The following is a 24209-nucleotide window of genomic DNA, read 5'->3' on the forward strand; positions in this document are numbered from 1 at the left end:
TTGAGAATTGTCTGGTACAATATTATTTCACATAATCTACTGTACACATTCAATGACACCCAAGCAATCAATGGGCGGGTAACAGTTGAAATATGCAGACTTTGTGAACCTTGGTACTTCTTCAATATGTACTTTTCTGGTTCTCTAGTGACCCTCTGCAGATCAATGCCCTACTCTGTATTTGATCGAGCACTAGACTACACCAAACTTTCTCCTTGTTGAGTTGTAACATGAGGAATTTGTAATCACAATTTTGATGAGTGTATTTTCTGTCTTTCCCCCTGCATTTGTTCATCGTACCTCTTGTTCTTTTTCTGCTTGCTCTCACATCTCGTTCCCCCCTTCCTTGCGTTCTAATTTTTCCATCCCTCCATTTTGCCCATTCCTCCCTTTCCTACTTCTCCATCCCTCTCTTCTTCCTCTGCAGCTGTCCACAGTTTGAAATTGAGTCGGACCCACGTGGACTGGCACAGTGTGGACGAGGTCTACCTCTACAGCGATGCCACCACCTCCAAGATCGCCCGCACTGTCACCCAGAAACTGGGCTTCTCCAAAGGTTAGAGGTCACTGACTGACTGCCCACTCTTCTGTTGAACCCTTCCTCCCCTTCCCCACCCCAATATCAAGTGAAGTGAAGATGAAGAGGTGGATCTGGCATGAGTTCTCAATCTCCTCTGACACACAAACCCACTACCGCTGGAATTCTCCTTAAGGCTGTGTCGGCCAGCCAGCAAGCAGCTAATCCTATTTGCCTATTGTGTAGAGCAGGTGTTCTCAGTGGTGTCAGCGGACCCCTGGAGGTACTGTAGGGGTTCACGGCCAGATCAAAAATGAAAGGGACAAGGGATCCGTGGAAAAAGTTTAATACAATAAAATACAGTACAGTAAAATACAGTAATACAATAAAATATTATTCTACAATGTATGTTTTTAAACCTGGGCAACATGGGCCTGGGAGGCTAACAGATATTGGTATCCACAGTACCCTGCCAGGGTACAACTCAATACTTTTCGTATTCCCCCTATTTATATACACTATCAGTCAAAAGTTTTAGAACACCCCCATTTTCCAGTTTTTTTTGAAATTTAAGCAATTCAAGTCCAGTGAATAACCTGAAATGGTACAAAGGTAAGCGGTAAACTGCCAGAGGTTAAAAAATAAGTTTCAGTTACTGAAAAATAATGTACAATTCAGAGTAAAAAAAAAAAGAAGCCTTTTTCCGAGAACAAGCAATGGGTTAACAACTTACAGCTGTTCTGCAGCAATTAATTAAATTAAGCCTTGAAAGTTGATGCTAACAATTCCTGCAGGTGTCCCAATTTTTGTTGATTACTTACAAAACCCTCTCTGTATAAAATCAGTGTTGGAACAGACTGTTACTACAGCCTCTTAAGCATTATTTTGACAGTATTGTACTGCAGGAAGTAGTATATTGCTATCATAAAAAGGAAGGAAGACAGACAGACAATTATAACCCTTAAAAGTGTGGGTCTTTCCTTTAGAGAAATTGCAAAGAAGCCAAGGTGTCAGTGAGTACAATTTCCTAGACCATCAAAAGGCACTTGGAAACTGGAGGAAACTCTGACCGGAAGAGAGATGGCAGACCCAAAACCACAACAGAATCAGAAGACAAGTTTCTGAGATAGGTGGCTCACAGGACAACCGCTGCAAGCACAGCTTAACACTGGTCGAAGTAAGCAAGTCTCCGTTTCAACTGTGAAGAGAAGACTTCAAGCTGCAGGTTTGACAGGTTGAGTGACAGTAAGAAAGCCATTGCTAAGATGGCAAAATAAGAAAGAGAGGCTTGACTGGGCCATGAAGCAACACCAGTGGACTACTGAAAACTGGAAGAAGGTCTTATGGACCGATGAATCAAAATTTGAAATCTTCAGTTCATCACGCAGGGTTTTTGTACGCTGTCGAGTAGGCGAAAGGATGGTTCCTCAGTGTGTTACACCAACTGTCAAACATGGAGGAGGAAGTGTGATGGTCTTTTGCTGGATCCAGAGTCGGCGACTTGAACAGAGTAAGTGGCACCCTGAACCAAAACAACTACCACAGCATTTTGCAGCGCCATGCAATACCCTCTGGTGTAAGCCAAGTTGTTCAGGGGTTCATCCTACAGCAAGAAATAACCAAAAACATAGCCTGGAGGTATTTCAGAACTACCTTAGATGAAAATAACAAGACGGTAGGCTTCAAATCATGGAATGGCCAGCACAGTCTCCAGACTTAAACCCCATCGAGCTGGTTTGGGATGCACTGGGCAGAAGGGTGAAAGTAAGGCAACCTACAAGTGCACACGTTTTGTGGTAACATCTTCAACAGTGTTGGAGAACTTTCTAAACAATATTTGATTTCCATTGTAGAAAGAATGCTATGAGTGTGTTTGGCTGTTATCTCTGCAAAAGGTGGCTACTTTGAGTCAAAAGTAGATTTACATTTTGTTAAACAGAACAATTCCATTATTTTTGTTTTGCCTCCAATTGTTTATTTGTTCTATGCTTTAATTTCAGAGTACATTAAACTGTGTGAATTTCAATTAAAAACTGGAAAAATGTAGGTATTCTAAAACTTTTGACCGTTAGTTTTATATATATATATATATATATATATATATATACACACACACTGTTCAAAAGTTTGGGGTCACTTAGAAATGTCCTTGTTTTCCATGAAAACATACATGAAATGAGTTGCAAAATTAATAGTAAACATAGTCAAGATGTTGACATGGTTATAAATAATGATTTTTAAATGAAAAAGTCATTGTGTCCCTCAAATTTTGCTTTTGTCAAAGAATCCTCCATTTGCAGCAATTATAGCCTTGCAGACCTTTGGCATTCTAGTTGTCAATCTGTTGAGGTAATCTGAAGAGATTTCACCCCATGCTTCCTGAAGCACCTCCCACAAGTTGGATTGGCTTGATGGGCCCTTCTAACGTACCATACAGTCAAGCTGCTCCCACCACAGCTCAATAGGGTTGAGATCCGGTGACTGTGCTGGCCACTCCATTATAGACAGAATACCAGCTGACTGCTTCTTCCCTAAATAGTTCTTGCATAGTTTGGAGCTGTGCTTTGGGTCATTGTCCTGTTGTAGGAGGACATTTCTCAAACTAGACACTAATGTACTTGTCCTCTTGCTCAGTTGTGCACCAGGGCCTCCCACTCTTTCTATTCTGGTTAGGGCCAGTTTGCTTTGTTCTGTGAAGGGAGTAGTACACAGCATTGTACGAGCTCTTCCGTTTCTTGGCAATTTCTCACATGGAATAGCCTTCATTTCTCAGAACAAGAATAGACTGATGAGTTTCAGAAGAAAATTATTTGTTTCTGGCCATTTTGAGCCTGTAATCGAACCCACAAATGCTGATGCTCCAGATACTCAACTAGTCTAAAGAAGGCCAGTTTTATTGCTTCTTTAATCATAACAACAGTTTTCAGCTATGCTAACATAATTGCAAAAGGGTTTTCTAATGATCAATTTGCCATTTTAAAATGATAAACTTGGATTAGCTAACACAGCGTGCCATTGGAACACAGGAGTGATGGTTGCTGGTAATGGGCCTCTGTACGCCTATGTAGATATTACATAAACCTGCCATTTCCAGCTACAATAGTCATTTACAACATTAACAATGTCTACACTGTATTTCTGATCAATTTGATGTGATTTTAATGGACAAAAAATGTATATATATTTTTTCTTCATAAACGCACTACAATTTTAAGCTTTAAAACTGCAATGTTTTCTCTCTGCCTTGTGGCAAAATGTGTAGAATTGCAGGATATTAGCTTTAAAGCTGCAACAACAAAAAATCTGCCCCATGACAAAATGTGGGCCTTTTAAATTGTTCGTTCCCAGGGCCGAGACTTGGTTTGTCCGGCTATGCACTGCCGATGTCATAGTAAAACTCCTTGTATGCTATTTTTTTTTTAAATCTCACTCGAGTTGTGTTCTGATTGAGGGGGTCCCTGATGAATTTACTATCACAAAAGGGAGTCCCGACCCCAAATAGTTTGAGAACCCTGGTGTAGAGTAGTGATAGCACAGGAAGCCAGCCACGCATGCAACCCTGAGCCACAGACACAGCGGGAGGCTTCCAGTATCCTACTGCCCCTGTAAACTCAGTCACCTTATTGCTACTTTCAGATATAGGATGGCCTAGGATGTTCACCATAACTGTATGCATGTTGTGTAGTCATTTCATTGTGGCCTCTGTGAAATGTAATTTCACGGTTTGAGTCTATCAAGCCTTAATCATGAATCAAGACTTTACCAATGTTGAACACAAGTGAACAAACGCTGATGAGCGAAACGTTGTTGGCATTTGTTGGGCAATGTGCAGCCACCCAGTATGTTGATATTTTACTGACACTGTCCCTCTCTCCACCGCCTGTTCACCCTGTCTCCATCCACTATCCCCTCTGTAGCCTCCAGCAGTGGTACACGGCTCCACCGGGGCTATGTGGAGGAGGCCTCCTTGGAGGACAAGCCCCCCCAGACCACACACATCGTCTTTGTGGTTCACGGCATTGGACAGAAGATGGACACAGGACGCATTATCAAGAACACTGGCATGTGAGTGCTCTCATTCACTGTGTGCATGTTATAGTTATTCTACTGGGCGACATGGTGCTGCCAACATCGTGGAGGGTTATGTGTTGAACTCTGTATATCTATGGCTGAGGTAACATAGTATGCATCCCAAATGGCCCTATTCACCCTGGTCAAATGTAGTGCGCTATAAAGGGAATAGTGTGCCATTTGAGACATAGCCATGTTGATTTTTCTACTGTGTGTGGAGAGACTGTGCCAGTTTGATCTACTGTGGGATGATGTAGCTACATGCACTGCTGTCTGCTGATCGGGTGGCATGAAGCTTCAGCCCACACGTCTTGATGTGGGTTTCCATGGAGATGTGAATCGGTATGGAATGTACCACAAAGTGTTTGTCTGTCTGAGAACATGTTCACACACGTGTGTTTGAGAATGCACACCTGTCTTAATGTGGATGTGTCCTGTTCCTGTCCTAGATCTTATTCGTTCATAATTTGATCGATTGCCCGAGCGCTTGACTTAGACTGAAATAGGTGCCTGTACTCATTTTTGGTGCCGGTACTGTTTACATTTAGGTGCAGGAGCTCCGCAATACTTTTCAGCTAATATGTTATGTTATAAGAGTAACAGGAGCTCAAGCAGTAGAACATTTGAGGTGCTGTACTCAGCTCCGGTGAGCTCCTGCCCAAGTCAAACACTGGATTGCCCTCATTGGTGTCATTCTATGAGACGTTTATCATGAACTGCTGTCAGACTGGTTTGGGCGCAACTTTCACATAATTGCACCGTCATGATGTTCACCAGATGCTATCTTAGGGATGCAAGTAAGTTATTATCAGTGTATTATGTTAAAGCTGCATTATGTGAACCATTTCCTCATTGAACTAAACAGGTAGATAAGAAAGTAGGTACACCCATGGGTGTCCTTCCCTCCACACTGGCCATTTATCATTAAGACATGCCTAGGCATTTTGTATTGTGACTGCCTGCTCCAAGTAGTCCACCAAGACCAGACGTCATCATCACTGGTGTAGTGCTATTTTTTATGTGAGGGAGCATCAACAAAATTATTAAATAAGGCGTCATAATTTCCTAAATCAAAGTTTGTACTGACAGATGTAGCCTATTCAATATATCATTCTATATAATAGAAATCTATATCATTTAAAGAATATGCATATAATGCATCCTCCAATTGCAATCTCTGCCTATACCAGAGGGTGGTAGAGTACTTAAAATATGTACTTAAGTAAAAGTACTGTTACTTAGATTTGTAATTTACTCAAAAGTATCCCTCTTAAGAAACTACTCAAGTAAGAGTAAAAAGGTATCCGGTCAGAAGACTACTTAAGTACAAGTTACACCATATGGTCAATTGTGACAGCAAACAAAAAGAACAACTTATTGCAATTGATTTCACATTCCTTTATTATTTAAGCCTGCCAGCATCATCTTGCAGATGTCCTCCAGCACAGGTAGGCTGTACACTTTCAATTACGGTCTTATTCAAATATCTATCAATGTGCTCAATTTCATTAAAACCTAAACAGTACCCGAGGCATTGGAATCATTTCAATAGCATAAATATAAATGTATTTCACTATCATTTCAACTACATGGGATGGTGAATGTGTAATAAAAAACTTTTTACACCTAGTGTGATACATTTTTCATCAAGGAGGATATTGAAATGTCACTATCAATTATGTTATTATTAGTATGCAAGTCAGACACATTTATAATGGAATTAAACATCAAAGTTAGTATTTAGGTCAGAATTATGTAAGGAATAATCAAACGGTGCATATATCAAATGCCATAGTCAACTTAATCATATTTTTCTTGCCAAGGTAGTATTGACCTTCATCCACATTCTCTTCTGAACCTCCCCTTTCCACTTTGAAAGGTATTTTCTTGCCCCATTCTCCATCAGTTCACTCTTTATGCCAATGACAAGGTGGCTAGTTAACTTGGCCAACAAGCAGAGATAATATGGGGAGCTAAAAACAGGTGATTAAACATTGTTAGATTCTGGGTTAGCCAAAGCAAACGGGGTAGCTAGCTAGTTAGCTGCCTAGCCATTTTATTTGCACTCACCCTCAAAAAACTATTTCAACAGCACAAGTATATCTGAGAAATACTTATCTTACTCCATGAAATATATAATATCACAAAGGCAGAAGGTAATTAAAGTGCTAAGAACCCACCAACAAAAATCTCCTTTGGAGTGAAGACGTGCACTTCAAGAGCCGTGGTGGAGATACGGGGTTTGACTGACAACTTTGAGAGCCAATGGACATAATAGTTTTGATGACAAGCTATTTTTTCATACATTTCATTGGTCAAAGTGTCGTGAAACAATCTTGCAGACATAAAAGGGAACCAATAGTATAAATTCTTGTAAAACCCGAACATTTTAAATCACATTTTGAGTGACAACGTTTTAATCTGACAGCGACAATATACAGTGCCGTCAAAATATTCATACCCCTTGACTTAGTTCACATTTTGTTGTTACAGCCTAAATTTAAACAATTGATTTGTTCTCATCCATCTACACACAATACTCCATAATGACAAAGTGAAAACATGTCCCAATAAATTGACAAATTTACTGAAAATTATATATTTCAAAGTATTCACACCCCCTGAGTCAATTATGTTGTGACTCTTTCTGGGTAAATCTCTAAGAGTTTTGCACAACTGGATTGTTCAATATTTGGAAACTATTAAAACAATTAAGTCAAGTTGGTTGTTGATCATTGCTAGACAGCCATTTTCAAGTTTTGCCATAGATTTTCTAGACAATTTAATTCAACTGTAAATAGGCCACATTCAGTGTTGTCTTGGTAAGCAACTCCAGTGTATATTTGGCTTTGTGTTTTAGGTTATTGTCCTGCTGAAAGGTGAATTTGTCTCCCAGTGTCTGTTGGAAAGCAGACTGAACCAGGTTTTCCTCTAGGATTTTTACTGCGCTTAGCTCTATTCAGATTCTTTTTATCCTGAAAAACTCCTTAGTCCTTGCCGATGACAAGCATGCCCATAACTTGGAGCCACCACCATGCTTGAAATATATGAGTGGTACTCAGTGATGTTTTTGTTGTGTTGGATTTGCCCCAAACACAATGCTTTTTTTACAGTTTTACTTTAGTGCTTTATTGCAAATAGAATGCTTGTTTTGGAATACTTTTATTCTGTACAGGCTTCCTTCTTTGCACCATGATTTAGGTTAATATTGTGGGGTAACTACAATGTTGTTACATCCTCAGTTTAATCCTACCACAGCTATTAAACTCTAACTGTTTTAATGTCACCATTGGCCTCATGGTGTTGTCTCTGAGCAGTTTCCTTCCTCTCTGGCAACTTAGTAAGGAAGGATGTCTGTATATTTAAAGTGAGTGGGTGTACTGATACACCATCCAAAGTGTTCACTTCACCATGCTCAAAGGGATATTCATTGTCTGCTTTTTTGTCCAGGTAGCCATTTGAGAAACTGTTTAGCAGTCTTATGTCTTGGGGGTAGAAGCTGTTAAGGAGCCTTTTGGACCTAGATTTGGCTCTCCGGTACGTCTTGCCGTGTGGTAACAGAGAGAATGGTTTATAACTAGGGTGGCTAGAGTCTGACCTCTGACACCACCTGGTATAGAGGTCCTGAATGGCAGGAAGCTTGGCGCCAGTGATGTATGGGGCCTTATGCACTATTTTACTGTAGAGCCTTGCGGTCGGACGCCGAGCAGTTGCCATACCAGGCAGTGACGCAACCAGTCAGAATGCTCTAGATCAGGGGTGTCAAACTCATTTCGCATCGTGGGCCACATACGGCCTAGGGAGATGTCAAGTGGGCCGGACCATTAAAATTATACCATACTCTGCTATAAATAACCAAAATATCATGTCTTTCCTTTGTTTTGGTGTAAAGAAGCACAAGAACATTAGGAAAATATTGAAATTTAATGAACTATCCTTTTACAAAACATTTCATGAAACACCTCATATTTCCTTAGACAAATGTGCAATTTACTTTTATCATTCACAAATATGCATTGCAACTGATCCCACTGATTGTACAAAGGCACAAAACTTTAATTGGTACTGAAAAATATAGTAATGCGCATTGATACCGTCTGCTGTTTTCAGTCTGTCTCAGTGATGCGGCTTGTCTTCTACTCTGATGGAAAGAGTGCGCCCCTTAGCGGATAATCCATGAATTGCAGCGAATTAAAAATATTAATTCCATGTCTTTTATGCATTTTTTCCACTTTCAAATTATCCTGCGGGCCTGATCGAACCTCCTTGGGGGCCGGTTCCGGCCCGCGGGCCGTATGTTTGACACCCCTGCTCTAGATGGTGCAGCTGTAGAACTTTTTGAGGATCTGGGGACCCATGCCAAATCTTTTCAATCTCCTGAGGGGGAAGAGGTGTTGAGGTTCCTTTTTCACAACCGTCTTGGTGTGTTTGGGCCATGATAGTTTGTTAGTGATGTGGACGCCATGGAACTTGAAGCTCTATCCACTCCACTACAGCCACGTTGATGTGAATGAGGGTGTGCTTGGCCCCCCCTTTCCTGTAGGTCGACATCAGCTATTTTGTCTTGCTTATGTTGAGGGAGAGGTTGTTGTCCTGGTACCACACGGCCAGGTCACTGACCTCCTTGTAGTCTGTCTCATCATTGTCGGTGATCAGACCTACCACTGTTGTCGTCAGCAAACTTTATGATGGTGTTGGAGTCGTGCTTGGCCACGCAGCCATGCGTGAACAGGGAGTACAGGAGGGGACTAAGCATGCACCCGAAGGGCCCCGTATTGAGGATGTGTGTCGGATGTGTTGTTGCCTACCCTTACCACCTGGGGGCGGTCCAGGATCCAGTTGCAGAGGGAGGTGTTTAGTCCCAGGGTCCTTAGCTTAGTGATGAGCTTTGAGCACATTATGGTGTTGAACGCTGAGCTGTAGTCAATGAACAGCATTCTCACGTAGGTATTTATTTTGTCCAGGTGGGAAAGGGAAGTATGTAGTGCAATAGAGATTGCATCATCTGTTGGGTCGGTATGCGAATTGTAGTGGGTCTAGGGTTTATGGGTTTATGGTGTTTGTGAGCCATGACCAGCTTTTCAAATCACTTCATTGCTACAGACGTGAGTGCTACGGGGCAGGTTACCTTTGCGTTCTTGGGCACAGGAACTATGGTGGTCTGCTTGAAACATGTAGGTATTACATACTCGATTAGGTAGAGTTTGAAAATTGATCAGCGCATGCACTGAGTACACGTCTTGGTAATATGTCTGGACCTGCGGCCTTGTGAATGTTGACCTGTTTAAATGTGTTAATCACATCGGCTACGGAGAGCATGATCACACAGTCGTCCGGAACAGCTGGTGCTCTCATGCATGGTTCAGTGTTGCTTGCCTTGAAGAGAGCATAGAAAGCATTTAGCTCATCTGGTAGGCTCGCATCACTGAGCAACTTGTGGCTGGATTTCTGTTTGTAATCCGTAATAGTTTGCAAGCCATGCCACATCCGACAAGCGTCAGAGCCGGTGTAGTAGGACTCAATGTTAGTCCTGTATTGATGCTTTGCCTGTTTGATGGTTCGTGGGAGGGCATAGTGGGATTTCTTTTCAGCGTCCGGATTAGTGTCGCGCTCCTTGAAAGCGGAAGCTCTAGCCTTTAGCTCAGTGTGGATGTTGCCTGTAAATCCATGGCTTCTGGTTGGGATATGTACGTATGGCCACTGTGGGGATGACATCGTCAATGCAGTTATTGATGAAGCCGGTGACCGATGTGGTATACTCCTCAATGCCATCGGATGAATCCTGGAAAATATTGCAGTCTGTGGCAGAAAAACAGTCCTGTAGCTTTGCATCCACATCATCAGACCACTTCTGTATTGATCGAGTCACTGGTACTTCCTACTTGAGTTTTTGCTTATAAGCAGCCATCAGGAGGACAGAATTATGGTCAGATTTGCCAAATGGAGAGCTTTGTAAGCTTCTCTGTGTGTGGAGTAAATGTGGTCTAAATGTATTTTTTTTTTTTTATATATATTTTTTCTTCTCCTGGTTGCACATGTCAAATGCTGGTTAAAAATGAGGTAAAATTGATTTGTTTTCCTGCATTAAGCCCCCGGCCACTAGGAGCGCCGCTTCTGGGTGAGAATTTTCTTGTTTGCTTATGGCCTTAAAGCTCGTTGAGTGCTGTCTTATTGCCTGCATCGGTTTGTGGTGGTAAATAGACAGCTACGTTAAAAAAATATATATATATATATAACGTTATATATCTCACACTATATATCTCACTGTCAACGTCCTCTCACTGTCAACTACGTTTATTTTCAGCAAACTTTTAACGTGTAAATATTTGTATGACCATAACAATATTCAGCAACTGAGACATAAACTGAACAAGTTCCACAGACATGTGACTAACAGAAATGGGATAATGTGTCCCTGAACAAAGGGGGGGTCAAAATTAAAAGTAACGGTCAGTATCTGGGGTGGCCACCAGCTGCATTAAGTACTGCAGTGCATCTCCTCCTCATGGACTGCACCAGATTTGCCAGTTCTTGCTGTGAGATGTTACCCCACTCTCTCACCAAGGCACCTGCAAGTTCCCGGACATTTCTGGGAGGAATGGCCCTAGCCCTCACCCTCCAATCCAACAGGTCCCAGACGTGCTCAATGGGATTGAGATCTGGGCTCTTCTCTGGCCATGGCAGAACACTGACATTCCTGTTTCGGAGGAAATCACGCACAGAACGAGCAGTATGGCTGGTGGCATTGTCATGCTGGAGGGTCACGTCAGGATGTGCCTGCAGGAAGGGTACCACATGAGGGAGGTGTTGTCTTCCCTGTAACGCACAGCGTTGAGATTGCCTGCAATGACAACAAGCTCAGTCTGATGATGCTGTGACACACTGATCCAGACCATGACGGACCCTCCACCTCCAAATCGATCCCGCTCCAGAGTACAGGCCTCGGTGTAACGCTCATTCCTTCGCCGATAAACGCAAATCCGACCATCACCCCTGGTGAGACAACCGTGACTCGTCAGTGAAGAGCACTGTTTGCCAGTCCTGTCTGGTCCAGCGACGGTGGGTTTGTGCCCATAGGCGATGTTGTTGCCGGTGATGTAAGGCAGGTCCTCACCAGACAACAGGCCTACAAGCCCTCAGTCAAGCCTCTCTCAGCCTATTGCGGACAGTCTGAGCACTGATGGAGGGATTGTGTGTTCCTGGTGTAACTCGGGCAGTTGTTGTTGCCATCCTGTACCTGTCCCGCAGGTGTGATGTTTGGATGTACCGATCCTGTGCAGGTGTTGTTGCACGTGATCTGCAACTGCGAGGACAATCAGCTGTCCGTCCTGTGTCCCTGTAGCGCTGTCTTAGGCGTCTCACAGTACGGACATTGCAATTTATTGCCCTGGCCTCGTCTGCAGTCCTCATGCCTCCTTGCAGCCTGGCTAAGGCACGTTCACACCGATGAGCAGGGACCCTGGGCATCTTTCTTATGGTGTTTTTCAGAGTCAGTAGAAAGGCTTCTTTAGTGTCCTAAGTTTTCATAACTGTGACCTTAATTGCCTACCATCTGTAAGCTGTTAGTGTCTTAACGACCGTTCCACATGTGCATGTAAATTAATTGTTTATGGTTCATTGAACAAGCATGGGAAACGGTGTTTAAACCCTTTACAATGAAGATCTGTGGAGTTATTTGGATTATCTTTGAAAGACAGGGTTCTGAAAAAGGGATGTTTCTTTTTTTCCGTGTGTGTGTGTACGCACGCGCGCGCGCACACACACTCTACATCAGGCGACCAAAACCTCAAGACTTCCTTAATATTAGAGGTCGCACACCAGCTGGTTTTGACAAATAGACACAGCATACCACCCATCGTCTTACCAGAGGTTGCTGTTCTGTCTTGCCGATGCACGGAAAACCCAGCCAACTGTATATTATCCATGTCCTTGTTTAGCCACGACTGAGTGATACATAAGATATTACAGTTTTTAATGTCCCGTTGGTAGGATAGTCTCGAAACGGAGCTCATCCGGTTTATTCTCCAGTGATTGCACGTTCGCCAGTAAGACGGATGGTGAAGGTGGATTATCCACTCGCCGAGTAATTCTCACTAAGCACCCGGATCTGCACCCCCTGTATCGGCATCTCCTTTTCATGCGAATGACTGGGATTTGGGCCTGGTCCAGGAGGAGCCGTAAATCTTTTGCCTCCGATTCGTAAAATAAAAAATCTTTATCCTGTCCGAGGCGAGTAATCACAGTTCTTATGTCCAGAGGCTCTTTACGGTCATAAGAGACGGTGGCAGAAACATTATGAAAAAACACAAAGAAATGCCCAATTGTTTAGGAGCCCGTAAAATTGTATTCTTTCAGGCTACATCCTTACATACAATTATGAATGTGCATGGTACAGAGATGAGGTAGCCATTCAAAAATCATGTTAAACACTATTATTGCACAGATTGAGTCAATGTAATTTGTACATTTTTACTCCTGAACGTTTTTAGGCTTGTCGTAACAAAGGATTTGGATACTTATTGACTCCAGACATTTCAGGTTTTCATTTTTTATGAATTTGTTAAATCATAATTCCACTTTTGACGTTATGGGGTATTGTCTGTAGGCCAGTGAAACAATATTTAAAAATTCAGGTTGTAACAAAACAATGTGGAAAAAGATTCTTTCTGAAGGCACTGTATATGTTGCCCGCTCTGAGTTTTGGCGCTTAATCTTTTTTGTGACTATTCGGCTTCAGCTAACCATCCTAAAATCTCATTAGAAATTAGTTGTTTTTGATGTAGTAGTAACGTTATAGCCCTGCTGTGCTATTATATTCGGTGCTGTTATGTAAAATGCCAATGAATCATTGTGTGATCTTTAGACATTGATTCAGCTTTTATCTAACTGCACCATTGTGAGAAGTGATGATCTTCTATGAGTAATAATGTTAAGTAATGAGTTAGACTATTAGGCATAGACAATAGATCTTGATTAGTGTTATTTTAAGCCATTGGAGCGCCCTTCGTGGTGCTGAAAGGACAACGCCAGGATTGTGCAATGATGGTAAAGAAGTTGAACCAACTTGTGGTAGTGAAGGATATCTCGCCATTCGGCCAGTTCAGGAACAAACAAAACATTTCAGTATAGCCTAATAGGAATCCGTGATATAGATATTTGTTGGCTATATCCTAATATCTTAGCACTGTTTGCAAGGAGAACTTTAGTTGCCAGTAGGCATTTTCATTGTATTGTTTAGCTTACACTACATCATAAATAAACTTTGAATTTATTAACTTGAACACATGGTTACAATATACCCTATTACAGAATAAAAGAAAACCGAGAGGTGAACTATCAATTCATAGAATTGATTTGCATAGATTAAACATGCTATAAAATCAATTAACCAAGTAGTAAACATGAAATCATTACTATGTAGAATTGCAGGAAATTCTTTTTTAAAACAGCCATAAAATCAAGCTTTTGGTGTGGTGTATTTATGCATCTTAATAAACCATAACATTATTACCTCCAACTGCCCAATTCTCCTTTCCATTTGCCCACCCTGACATACCAACCTAGAACGGGCCCTGCATCTCAACCAATAGCCAATATAGGCTACATATCCCAAGCAGCGCTACAGCAACTTCCAGAGAGCAGCAGGCTCCTTGGGCTTTGTGGTGGCCACTCTGGTTTGGGTGTACTTGGCAGAACGTTGTCGCCGTAACCAAGTGGTCACATCTTCTGGGTTCCAGTGCGTAAGAGGGGGTCCGTGGCGTTTTATGAATATCAAGGCAGACACAGTGAATTTGTATGCTAGATCTCGTTGGTGTGATAAGATTCATGTGGCTTAACCCGGTTTTACAGGGAATGAGTTACAGTTTAAACATTGCATGCCCACAAAATACAGTTGAAGTCGGAAGTTTACATACACCTTAGCCAAATACATTTAAACTCAACTTTCACAATTCCTGACATTTAATCCTAGCAAAAATGCAGTTTTTTTAGGTCAGTTAGGATCACCACTTTATTTTAAGAATGTGAAATGTCAGAATAATAGTGGAAAGAATGATTTATTTCAGCTTTTATTTCTTTTATCACATTTCCAGTGGGTCAGAAGTTTACATACACTCAATTAGTATTTGGTAGCATTGCCTTTAAATTGTTTAACTTGGGTCAAACGTTTCAGGTAGCCTTCCACAAGCTTCCCACAATAAGTTGGGTGAATTTTGGCCCATTCCTCCTGACAGAGCTGGTGTAACTGAGTCAGGTTTGTAGGCCTCCTTGCTTGAACATGCTTTTTCAGGTCTTCCCACAAATTTTCTATACGATGGAGGTCGGGGCTTTGTGATGGCCACTCCAATACCTTGACTTTGTTGTCCTAAAGCCATTTTGCCACAACTTTGGATGTATGCTTGGGGTCATTGTCCATTTGGAAGACCCATTTACGACCAAGCTTTAACTTCCTGACTGAAGTCTTGAGATGTTGCTACAATATATCCACATAATTTTCTTTCCTCATGATGCCATCTATTTTGTGAAGTGCACCAGTCCCTTCTGCAGTTAAGCACCCCCACAACTTGATGCTGCCACCCCCATGCTTCACGTTTGGGATGGTGTTCTTCGGCTTGCAAGCATTCCCCTTTTTCCTCCAAACATAATGATAGTCATTATGGCCAAACAGTTCTATTTTTGTTTCATCAGACCAGAAAATACGATATTTGTCCCCATGTGCAGTTGCAAACCGTAGTCTGGCTTTTTTATGGTGGTTTTGGAGCAGTGGCTTCTTCCTTGCTGAGCGGCCTTTCAGGTTGTCGATATATAGGACTCATTTTACTGTGGATGGAGATACTTTTGTTCCTCTTTCCTCCAGCATCTTCACAAGGTCCTTTGCTGTTGTTCTGGGATTGATTTGCACTTTTCGCACCAAAGTACGTTCATCTCTAGGAGACAGAACGCGTCTCCTTCCTGAGTGGTATGACGGCTGCGTGGTCCCATGGTGTTTATACTTGCGCACTATTGTTTGTACAGATGAACGTGGTACCTTCAGGCATTTGGAAATTGCTCCTAAGGATGAACCAGACTTGTGGAGGTCTACTGATTTCTTTTGATTTTCCCATGATGTCAAGCAAAGAGGCAAGGCACTGAGTTTGAAGGTAGGCCTTGAAATACATCCACAGGTACACCTCCAATTGACTCAAATGATGTCAATTAGCTTATCAGAAGCTTCTAAAGCCATGACATAATTTTCTGGAATTTTACAGGCAGGCACAGTCAGCTTAGTGTATGTAAACTTCTGACCCACTGGAATTGTGATACAGTGAATCATAAGTGAAATAATCTGTCTGTAAACAACTGTTGGAAAAATTACTTGTGTCATGCACAAAGTAGATGTCGTAACCGACTTGCCAAAACTATAGTTTGTTAACAAGAAATTTGTGGAGTGGTTGAAAAATGAGTTTTAATGACTCCAACCTAAGTGTATGTAAACTTCCGACTTCAACTGTAAATAATGGATTTATTGTGACGGTGTAGGCTATATTACATGGATTTATTAGACTGTTTGAAATGTATGGATTTATTAGACTGTTTGAAATGTAGACATTCCAAAGGTCTGCATCATTGGCTTGTAGGCTATGTGTGGAAGCTAGGAGATGCTAAATGTGTTTGTTAATTAACGGTCAATTACCGTGAGACCGACAGCTTGACAATCACCGCCTGACTATTTCGTGACCTCCACAGCCCTATGTATGATATACCTGTTTCTAGCTCTGAGTCTTTACTTTTATCCAATGTATAAAAAAAAAAATGACAGCATCCAGGTGGTGGGTCCCCTCCTCCCTCTCGATCTTCTCTTTCTCTCTCTACCAACTCCTCTCTCTTTCCATCTCTCTACCTTCCTTATCTCTATCTTTTGTGTTCTCCCTCGTTTGCTTTCTGCTTTCTCAAAAGGCTGACCTTTTGGAAATTACACTTTCAATAGGAGATCATCTGATCTCCTCCCAGTAATCAAGTAAATTATCTCTTTAGCGCAGACTGATAATGACAGGGCACGAGACACACTGACACACTTTTTGGAATTAGACTCTGCTTGTACAAGACTCACAACAGTTAATCATTCATTTCTGATATGAAATACCTGGTAATGATTTTTTGAATGGAGTTCATTTCACACTCTTATAAATGTATTTTCTATGAGTCATTTAAATGATGCCGCATTTTGGTTGACATTTTCAAACAATATAAAAAGATGATGCTGGAGTTTATGTATTTTCTTGTGGTTTCATAAATATCAATCTGTACTTACAGTCCTGTGTGATTACGACTTAAGGCTTATTGTAGGTACCCAGACAAAGGACAGACCTACCTATAGCTCTTTATTTATATATATATATATATATATATATATATATATATATATATATATATATATATATATATATATATATAGCGCCTAGAAGGTTCTGGAATAACACAACTGCCCAATGCCAGCCAGGGGCTTAGGGACGCTTAGCAGGTAGCAAAAGTAGACCAAGTCAGGCCAGCCCTGACTGTAAGCCTCATTCCCTACACTGCTAGGATCAGGCTATTGGCTTTCTCTCAAGCCTCAAGAGGAAAGATCAGCCATGTCTAGCCAGCTGTCTTTCTCTCTCCCTCGCTCTCTCTTCCTTTTCTCTCTCCCTAGAGGCTTGGCTGTGTCTCACTCTCGAGCAACACTCAGAAGCTTTCAATCGACATCACCCTTCCTTTCTATCTCTCTCTCAGCCAATTCTCTCTTCCCCCATCTCTCCTTCCATACTTCTCCTCTCCATTTAGGAATAATGGCTGCTTGTTCTGAGGGCATTAAGGACAGCCTCTCGGTACGATCCTCTTCATGTGTCAGAGGGGGTTTGTGTTAAGACCATTAAAACCAGTACTGCGACCCCGTTCACCAGTTAGCCACTCAAGATAAATTCTGCTTGCCAATGATAGGTGACCTAGCCTCTAAACATGAAAGCCCACCAGACAGACTGCATGATAGACTGCATTAGCGCCAGGTAGCGTCACAGACCAGTTCACCTTAAGGCCGAAGTCACTCCCCGGTCGCCCCTGCTATGTCAACAGCAGCCACTCTAATTGTGTTTGTGTAGCTAACGTAGTACGCTAACGTAGCATGCTAGCAGCCATTGTGAGTGAATGGACTGTGTCAGTGAGTGGTAAAATGGACGCACGTCAGTCCTCTCAAACACGCATAGTCATAAGGGAGAGCAAACACAAGGCACAAAGGATTCCCTGGTTGACTTGGAGTGTATATGGACCATATTGTAAAGCCATTCACCCAGCAGTAATGATGTACCGGTGTCCACCTGCTGCCGAGGATGTTTGCTCACAATAAAATGTGTTGATGTTGGTATGTTTATTTGTTACTGTATTTTTCTACATTTCACAGAGCATTAAGAAAAACCTAGATGAAATGCGATGTATAGATACCTTTTTAAGATCAAACAGCAAGAGACATTCCTTGTGCACATGGCAATTAAGGTGTGTGTGTGTGTGTCCAGGCTAAGGGAGGCAGTAAGGAAGATGGAGGAGAAGCACTTTTCGGAGCACACAGAGGAGCACGTGGAGTTTCTGCCTGTAGAGTGGCGCTCCAAACTGGCACTGGATGGGGGTAAGGTTAATGCTTGTGTGTGTATTGTGTGTCTGTTGTGTGTTTGTGTATGTGTGGTCTTGTTCTATCCTCGTGTGGACCTAAAGTTCCCACAAGGATAGTAAAACATGGAAAATTCTCCCCTGTGGGGACATTTCTCACATCCCCATGAGGACAAGGCTATTTTAAGTTTAGGGGTTATGGTTAAGGGTGAGGAGTTGGGTTTGGGTTACGGGTTAGGTTTAGGGTTAGGAAAAATGTGGATTTTAGGTCCCCACGGTGATAGAAAAACATTTGTGTATGTTCCATGTGCTGCCCACTGCCTGTCCTGTCTCATACTCCCTATAATTTCCTAATATGTCTGTGATGCACATAGTAAAGATATAGATACTAACTGTTTTAGCCAAGTTAATAGGTGATTTATTCATCTGAATATAATGGATTAATAAAAAGAGGGGCTGAACAAAGGCTTTCCCATAAAAAAAAATACTTAAATATATCTAGATGGTATTGATGGTTGAATTGTGTGTTTTCCTGCAGATACAGTGGACTCCATCACCCCAGATAAGGTGCGAGGACTGAGAGACCTGCTCAACAGCAGTGCCATGGACATCATGTACTACACCAGCCCCTTGTACAGGGACGAGGTGAGACTGAAACACACACATACACACACACGCAGTGGGTTTAATCCCTCATCTCACTTGACGAGCTGCCCAGTGACGCGAACCTACCAGATGAGCTAAATGCCTTTTTATGCTCGCTTCGAGGCAAGCAACACTGAAACATGCATGAGATCACCAGCTGTTCCAGACGACTGTGTGATCACGCTCTCCATAGCCGATGTGAGCAAAACAGGTCAACATTGACAAAGCCGCGGGGCCAGACTGATTACCTGGACGTGTCCTCAAAACATTCGCGGAACAACTGGCAAGTTTCTTCAATGACATTTTCAACCTCTCCCTGGCCGAGTCTGTAATACCTACATGTTTCAAACAGACCACCCTGTGCCCAAGAAAACGAAGGTAACCTGCCTTAGGGCTAGGCGGGATACCGTTTTTTGCGGTATACCGGTATTGATGCATGGATCAGTTTGGGTTTTTACTTTTCCTTCTATACCGGTATTTGAATGTTTGGTTACACACTGCGTAAATGTGATACGCAGTGTGTAACATCAATTTTATAGTTTACTTCGCTACTTGAGTCATCTCTCTCCACTCTATGCCTTTTTCCACACAGACCTAGCCACGCCCCCTGTCACTCAAGGAGCGCATTTGATGTTCCTCAACCATGAGACACTTGCGTTGAGTCTGCATGGTCAATGCAGCACATGCAACAATGTTGATTACAACGATGCAGTTGTCACTTTGCATCTTAATATAAATCTACGAGCGTTCTATAATTACACTATTAGCTTGTGCTTCTTACATCTGCGAACAGCTAGTTTGTCTTTTCTTAGCAAGTTGTTCCTAAATCTTGTTAGTCGCTGATTGTTAGCCGCTAATGCTTAGCGCTAGCTAGCTAGCTAATAAATGTACTGAGTAAGAGCAAGCGTAATTAGATATACAGCCTGATCATACCAGTGATTGTGTAGACCTAAATCAGCATGTTGTTTGTGCAACAGTGTCTTCTAAATTAGAGGTAAACGCAAAGCAGATATATGTTAGCTACATGAAGTAGCTAAGAGGAAACATTCAATGTGGTCAACGATTATAGAGTCCAATAGGAAACACCTATCAACACATTAGTTCCTGTCACAATAACTCCTCCCTGGCATTTTCATTCGTTGTCATGTCAAACACTATTAAAAGTGCCCACTATTATATTCCAACTGTAATTAGAATAGACATTCTATTTCCCTGATTCCAACTGTTAACCCAAGTGTTTTGCTCTAAATCGCAAGTCAAATTGCAACATTTGGTTAAAAATAATGCTCAGATTACTTGACCATATCATGCAGCCCTACGTGGCAGTGTGGAAAGGATCTCAAATGCAGAAAATTATGATTTCTTTGAGGGGGAAGGGGGGGGTTGAAGTTGAATTGGTCATGCTGGTCATGGCTCACATCAACACCATCACACCAGAAACCTTAGACCCACTCCAATTCGCATACCGCCTCAACAGATCCACAGATGATGCAATTTCAATCGCGCTCCACACTGCCCTTTCCCACTTGGACAAAGGGAACACCTATGTGAGAATGCTGTTCATTGACTACAGCTCTGCGTTCAACACCATAGTGCCTACAAAGATCATCATTAAGCTAAGGACCCTGGGACTAAACACTTCCCTCTGCAACTGGATCCTGGACTTCCTGACGGGCCACCCCCAGGTGGTAAGGGTGGGCAAAAACACATCTGCCACACTGATCCTCAACACGGGGGCCCCTCGGGTGTGTGCTTAGTCCCCTCCTGTACTCCCTGTTTACCCACAACTGCGTGGCCAAGCACGACTTCAACACCATCAAGTTTGCTGACAACATAAGTGGTAGGCTTGATCACCAAAAAAGATGAGACGGCCTATAGGATGGAGGTCAGGGACCTGGTAGTGTGGTGCCAGGACAACAACCTCTCCCTCAGTGTGAGCAAGACACAGGTGCTGATTGCGGGTTATAGGAAAAGGAGGGCTGAACAGTCCCCCATTATCATCGGTGGGGCTGAAGTGGAGCGGGTCGTGAGTTTCAAGTTCCTTGGTGTCCACATCACCAACAAACTATCATGGTCCAAACACACCAAGACAGTTGTGAAGAGGGCACGACAACACCTTTTCCCCCCCAGGAGACTGAACAGTTCTACAGCTGTACCATCAAGAGCATCCTGACCAGTTGCATCACCGCCTGGTATGGCAACTGCTCGGCATCTGACCATAAGGCGCTACAGAGGGTACTGCGACGGCTCAGTACATCACTGGGGCCAAGCTTCCTGACATCCAGGACCTATATACTAGGCGGTGTCAGGGGAAGGCCCAAAAAATTGTCAAAGACCCCAGTCACCCAAGTCATAGACTTTTCTCTCTGATAATGCACAGCAAACGGTACCGGAGCGCCAAGTCTAGGACCAAATGGCTCCTTAACAGCTTCTACCCCCCCCAAGGCATAAGACTGCTGAACAACTAATCAAATGGTCACCTGGATTATTTACATTGCCCCCCCCCCCCCCCCCCCCCCTTTTTTTTTTTTTTTTATACTGCCGTTACTCGCTGTTTATTATCTATGCAAAGTCACTTTACAAATGACCTCTACTAACCTGTATCCCCGGACATTGACTCGGTACAGGTACCCCCTGTATATAGCCTCGTTATTCTTATGTAAATGTATTGTTACTTTTTGATTTTGAATATTTTGTAATTTTTTTTCTTAACTCTATTTCTTGAACTGCATTGTTGGTTAAGGGCTTGTAAGTAAGCATTACATGGTAAGGTTGTATTTGGCGCATGTGACAAATAAAATTAGATTTGAATTGACACTACCCTCCCCTTCTTTTGATTTCCAGATCACCAAGGGCCTGACGTCAGAGCTGAACCGCCTCTACACCCTGTTCTGCTCCAGGAACCCAGAGTTTGAGGAGAAGGGGGGCAAGGTGTCCATCGTGTCTCACTCCCTGGGCTGCGTGATCACCTTTGACATCATGACAGGCTGGGACCCGGTGAAGTTCTGTCTGCAGGAGCATCAGGAGCTGGAGGAGGAGCTGGACCTGAGATGGGTCTCCTATGAGGAGAAATGCCTGCTGGAGCAGCTGCAGCTCACCAGGAACAGGTAGGCAGGGTGGTGGGTCATGGGAGGAATGGGATGAGTGTCTGTCTGTCCTCTAAACTGTGACAATCTCGACTGTGTCTAGAGACAGCTAGGGGGGGGGTGTGTAGGAAGGCGTGTGGTATGAGTGTTTTGTTAATGGTCTGAATACTACAGGAACAGTATTACTCAAACTCCCCCTCTCCTCCTCAGGTTACGAGAGCTGGAGGATCAGCTTCAAGGCCTGGAGGCCTCCAAACCGCTAGCACTCCCTGCTCTTAAATTTAAGGTACACTCTGCTAACTGCTCAAACTGCTCAAAAGCAATCACCCAGGACACAGAACCCAAGGTGTTAATGGAAGAAAGTAACAAGATGACTAGCAAAGATGTGAAGGAAGGATATGGTGTCAGTTTCTTCCTCTTCCCCAGGTGGAGAACTTCTTCTGTATGGGCTCTCCCCTGGCAGTGTTCCTGGCCCTGAGAGGGATTAGACCAGGGAACAGTGGCGAACAGGACCACATTCTGCCTCGCGCCATCTGCCAGAGGCTATTCAACATCTTCCACCCCACGGACCCCGTGGTGAGAAACACACACACACACACACACACACACACACACACACACAAACCGATGCCCTTCACCAGGGCTATTCTATTGGACTTGGAGGGCTGAAACAGCAGGTAGTTGTTTCTACCGGGTAGTTGATTGCATTATAAATCAGTTCCTGATTAGAGTGGAAAAAATGTAAAACCAGCCTCGAAGGCCAAATTTGAATAGCCCTGTCCTAACCCTTAGCTCTGTGCCTCTGAGCCTTGATCATCTTATGGATGATTATACAGAGGGATTTTTCCTGACCAGAGGATAGACTGGGTGCTAGACTGACTGTGATTGGTTTGTCCCTCCTGCAGGCCTACAGACTGGAGCCCCTCATCCTTAAACATTACAGCAACATTGCACCTGCACAGATACACTGGTAAGAGTTCACAAAGTTAATTCATTCTCTTGTTACATATAAACTTGTGAAACTACTACTTACTTCATGGACAGTGACATGTTTTTCTTCTCCTAGGTGTAGTGCTATAGACCCCACGCCGTACGATGAGATCCGTCCCACCTTCATCAACCCGCAGAAGGACCCGACGTCGGACACAGAGAGCATCCCCAGCCCCTCCACCTCCCCTGTTCTGGCCAGGAAATACTATGGAGAGTCTATCGCCAGCATGGGCAAGGCCAGCATACTAGGTACATCTGTCAGTCATCTGGTTGATTCTCTGTATAGAACTTTGTTGCATCAAATAACCATGCATGTTGCATGCACATTATAATGACCTTAAACGCTTGAATAGGAGTGCCTTCATTACCTGCACACATGACACAGATTCAAACTCGGGGTGGTCCAAAGCTAGAACAGAAAGAATCAACTTCATTGTATGATTACCTCACTCAGTAGGTTCCCATAGATTTTACAGCCAGTCATTTGAACAGCAGGTATTCGTAGACAGCACAACATGTCCTGAGCAGACAAAGCAGGTGGCTCCATTTAAATGTGCTTCAGCATGTACCCAGCCTGTTGTGATGGAGTTGACATCTATTATTGGACTCCCTCTACAGTATTTCCATCACAGACCCACCTGACTGATCATTGGAGATGACACTAGTAACACTGCCATCTTGTGGAGAGAGCATGTAAAGACCAGAGCTGTAGTACTGGGTCTACTTCACTCACCTTTGTTGCACCCTGTGTCTAAAATTAAGCCTTTCCTGTTTTCTCCCCCCCCCCTCGGTCTTATCTGTCTAGGAGCGGCCAGTATTGGTAACAGTATAGGGAAGGGAATAGGAGGGATCCTGTTCTCTCGGTTCTCTCGCTCTGCGCCCTCCGGAGTGTCCTGTGCCATCGAGGCCGGGACTCCAGAGGGGGAGGAGCCGAAGAGGACCGTCGATAGCCAATCAGATTACGGCCTCTCGTCGACCTTGTCCCAGTCCCCCTCCACACTCATAGACCCCTCAGGTTAGTTGAACTACATTTCAACCCCATTGTTTTGTGTACAATTGTTTTAAGTGGGGAAAGAAATGAAGGTTTCAGGAATAATTGTATTGTGATCCATGTAATAACAAGTGCCATATAAAAAGAATTGTAGAGAAGGAATACATCATGCTAATGCACATCAATAAGAGTGCTTGACATTTGCAAGCCACTGTCCATATTAACTGTTAAGTACCCTTTTGAATGTGTAGCAGTTAGGCCTATGACATGTAGGCCTATGCGGTATACAGTAGTT

At 43.0% G+C, this 24209-nt stretch overlaps 1 protein-coding gene across 2 annotated transcripts in view; it reads left to right on the plus strand.

The window, feature by feature from the left end:
- Nucleotides 1-24209, plus strand: part of ddhd1a (DDHD domain containing 1a) — a 40982-nt gene that overhangs the window by 15727 nt on the left and 1046 nt on the right. The window contains exons 3-12 of one of the 2 annotated variants that reach the window (XM_039009678.1): nt 428-556; nt 4435-4582; nt 18112-18221; nt 18741-18847; nt 21692-21954; nt 22144-22219; nt 22360-22509; nt 22839-22903; nt 23000-23172; nt 23729-23938. In XM_039009678.1, the coding sequence (XP_038865606.1) occupies nt 428-556; nt 4435-4582; nt 18112-18221; nt 18741-18847; nt 21692-21954; nt 22144-22219; nt 22360-22509; nt 22839-22903; nt 23000-23172; nt 23729-23938 (1431 nt within the window). The remainder of the gene's footprint in view (nt 1-427; nt 557-4434; nt 4583-18111; nt 18222-18740; nt 18848-21691; nt 21955-22143; nt 22220-22359; nt 22510-22838; nt 22904-22999; nt 23173-23728; nt 23939-24209) is intronic. The other variant, XM_039009679.1, reaches the window with a different exon arrangement.

Source organism: Salvelinus namaycush, chromosome 15 (genome assembly GCF_016432855.1).
Source record: "Salvelinus namaycush isolate Seneca chromosome 15, SaNama_1.0, whole genome shotgun sequence".
NCBI lineage: Eukaryota > Metazoa > Chordata > Actinopteri > Salmoniformes > Salmonidae > Salvelinus > Salvelinus namaycush.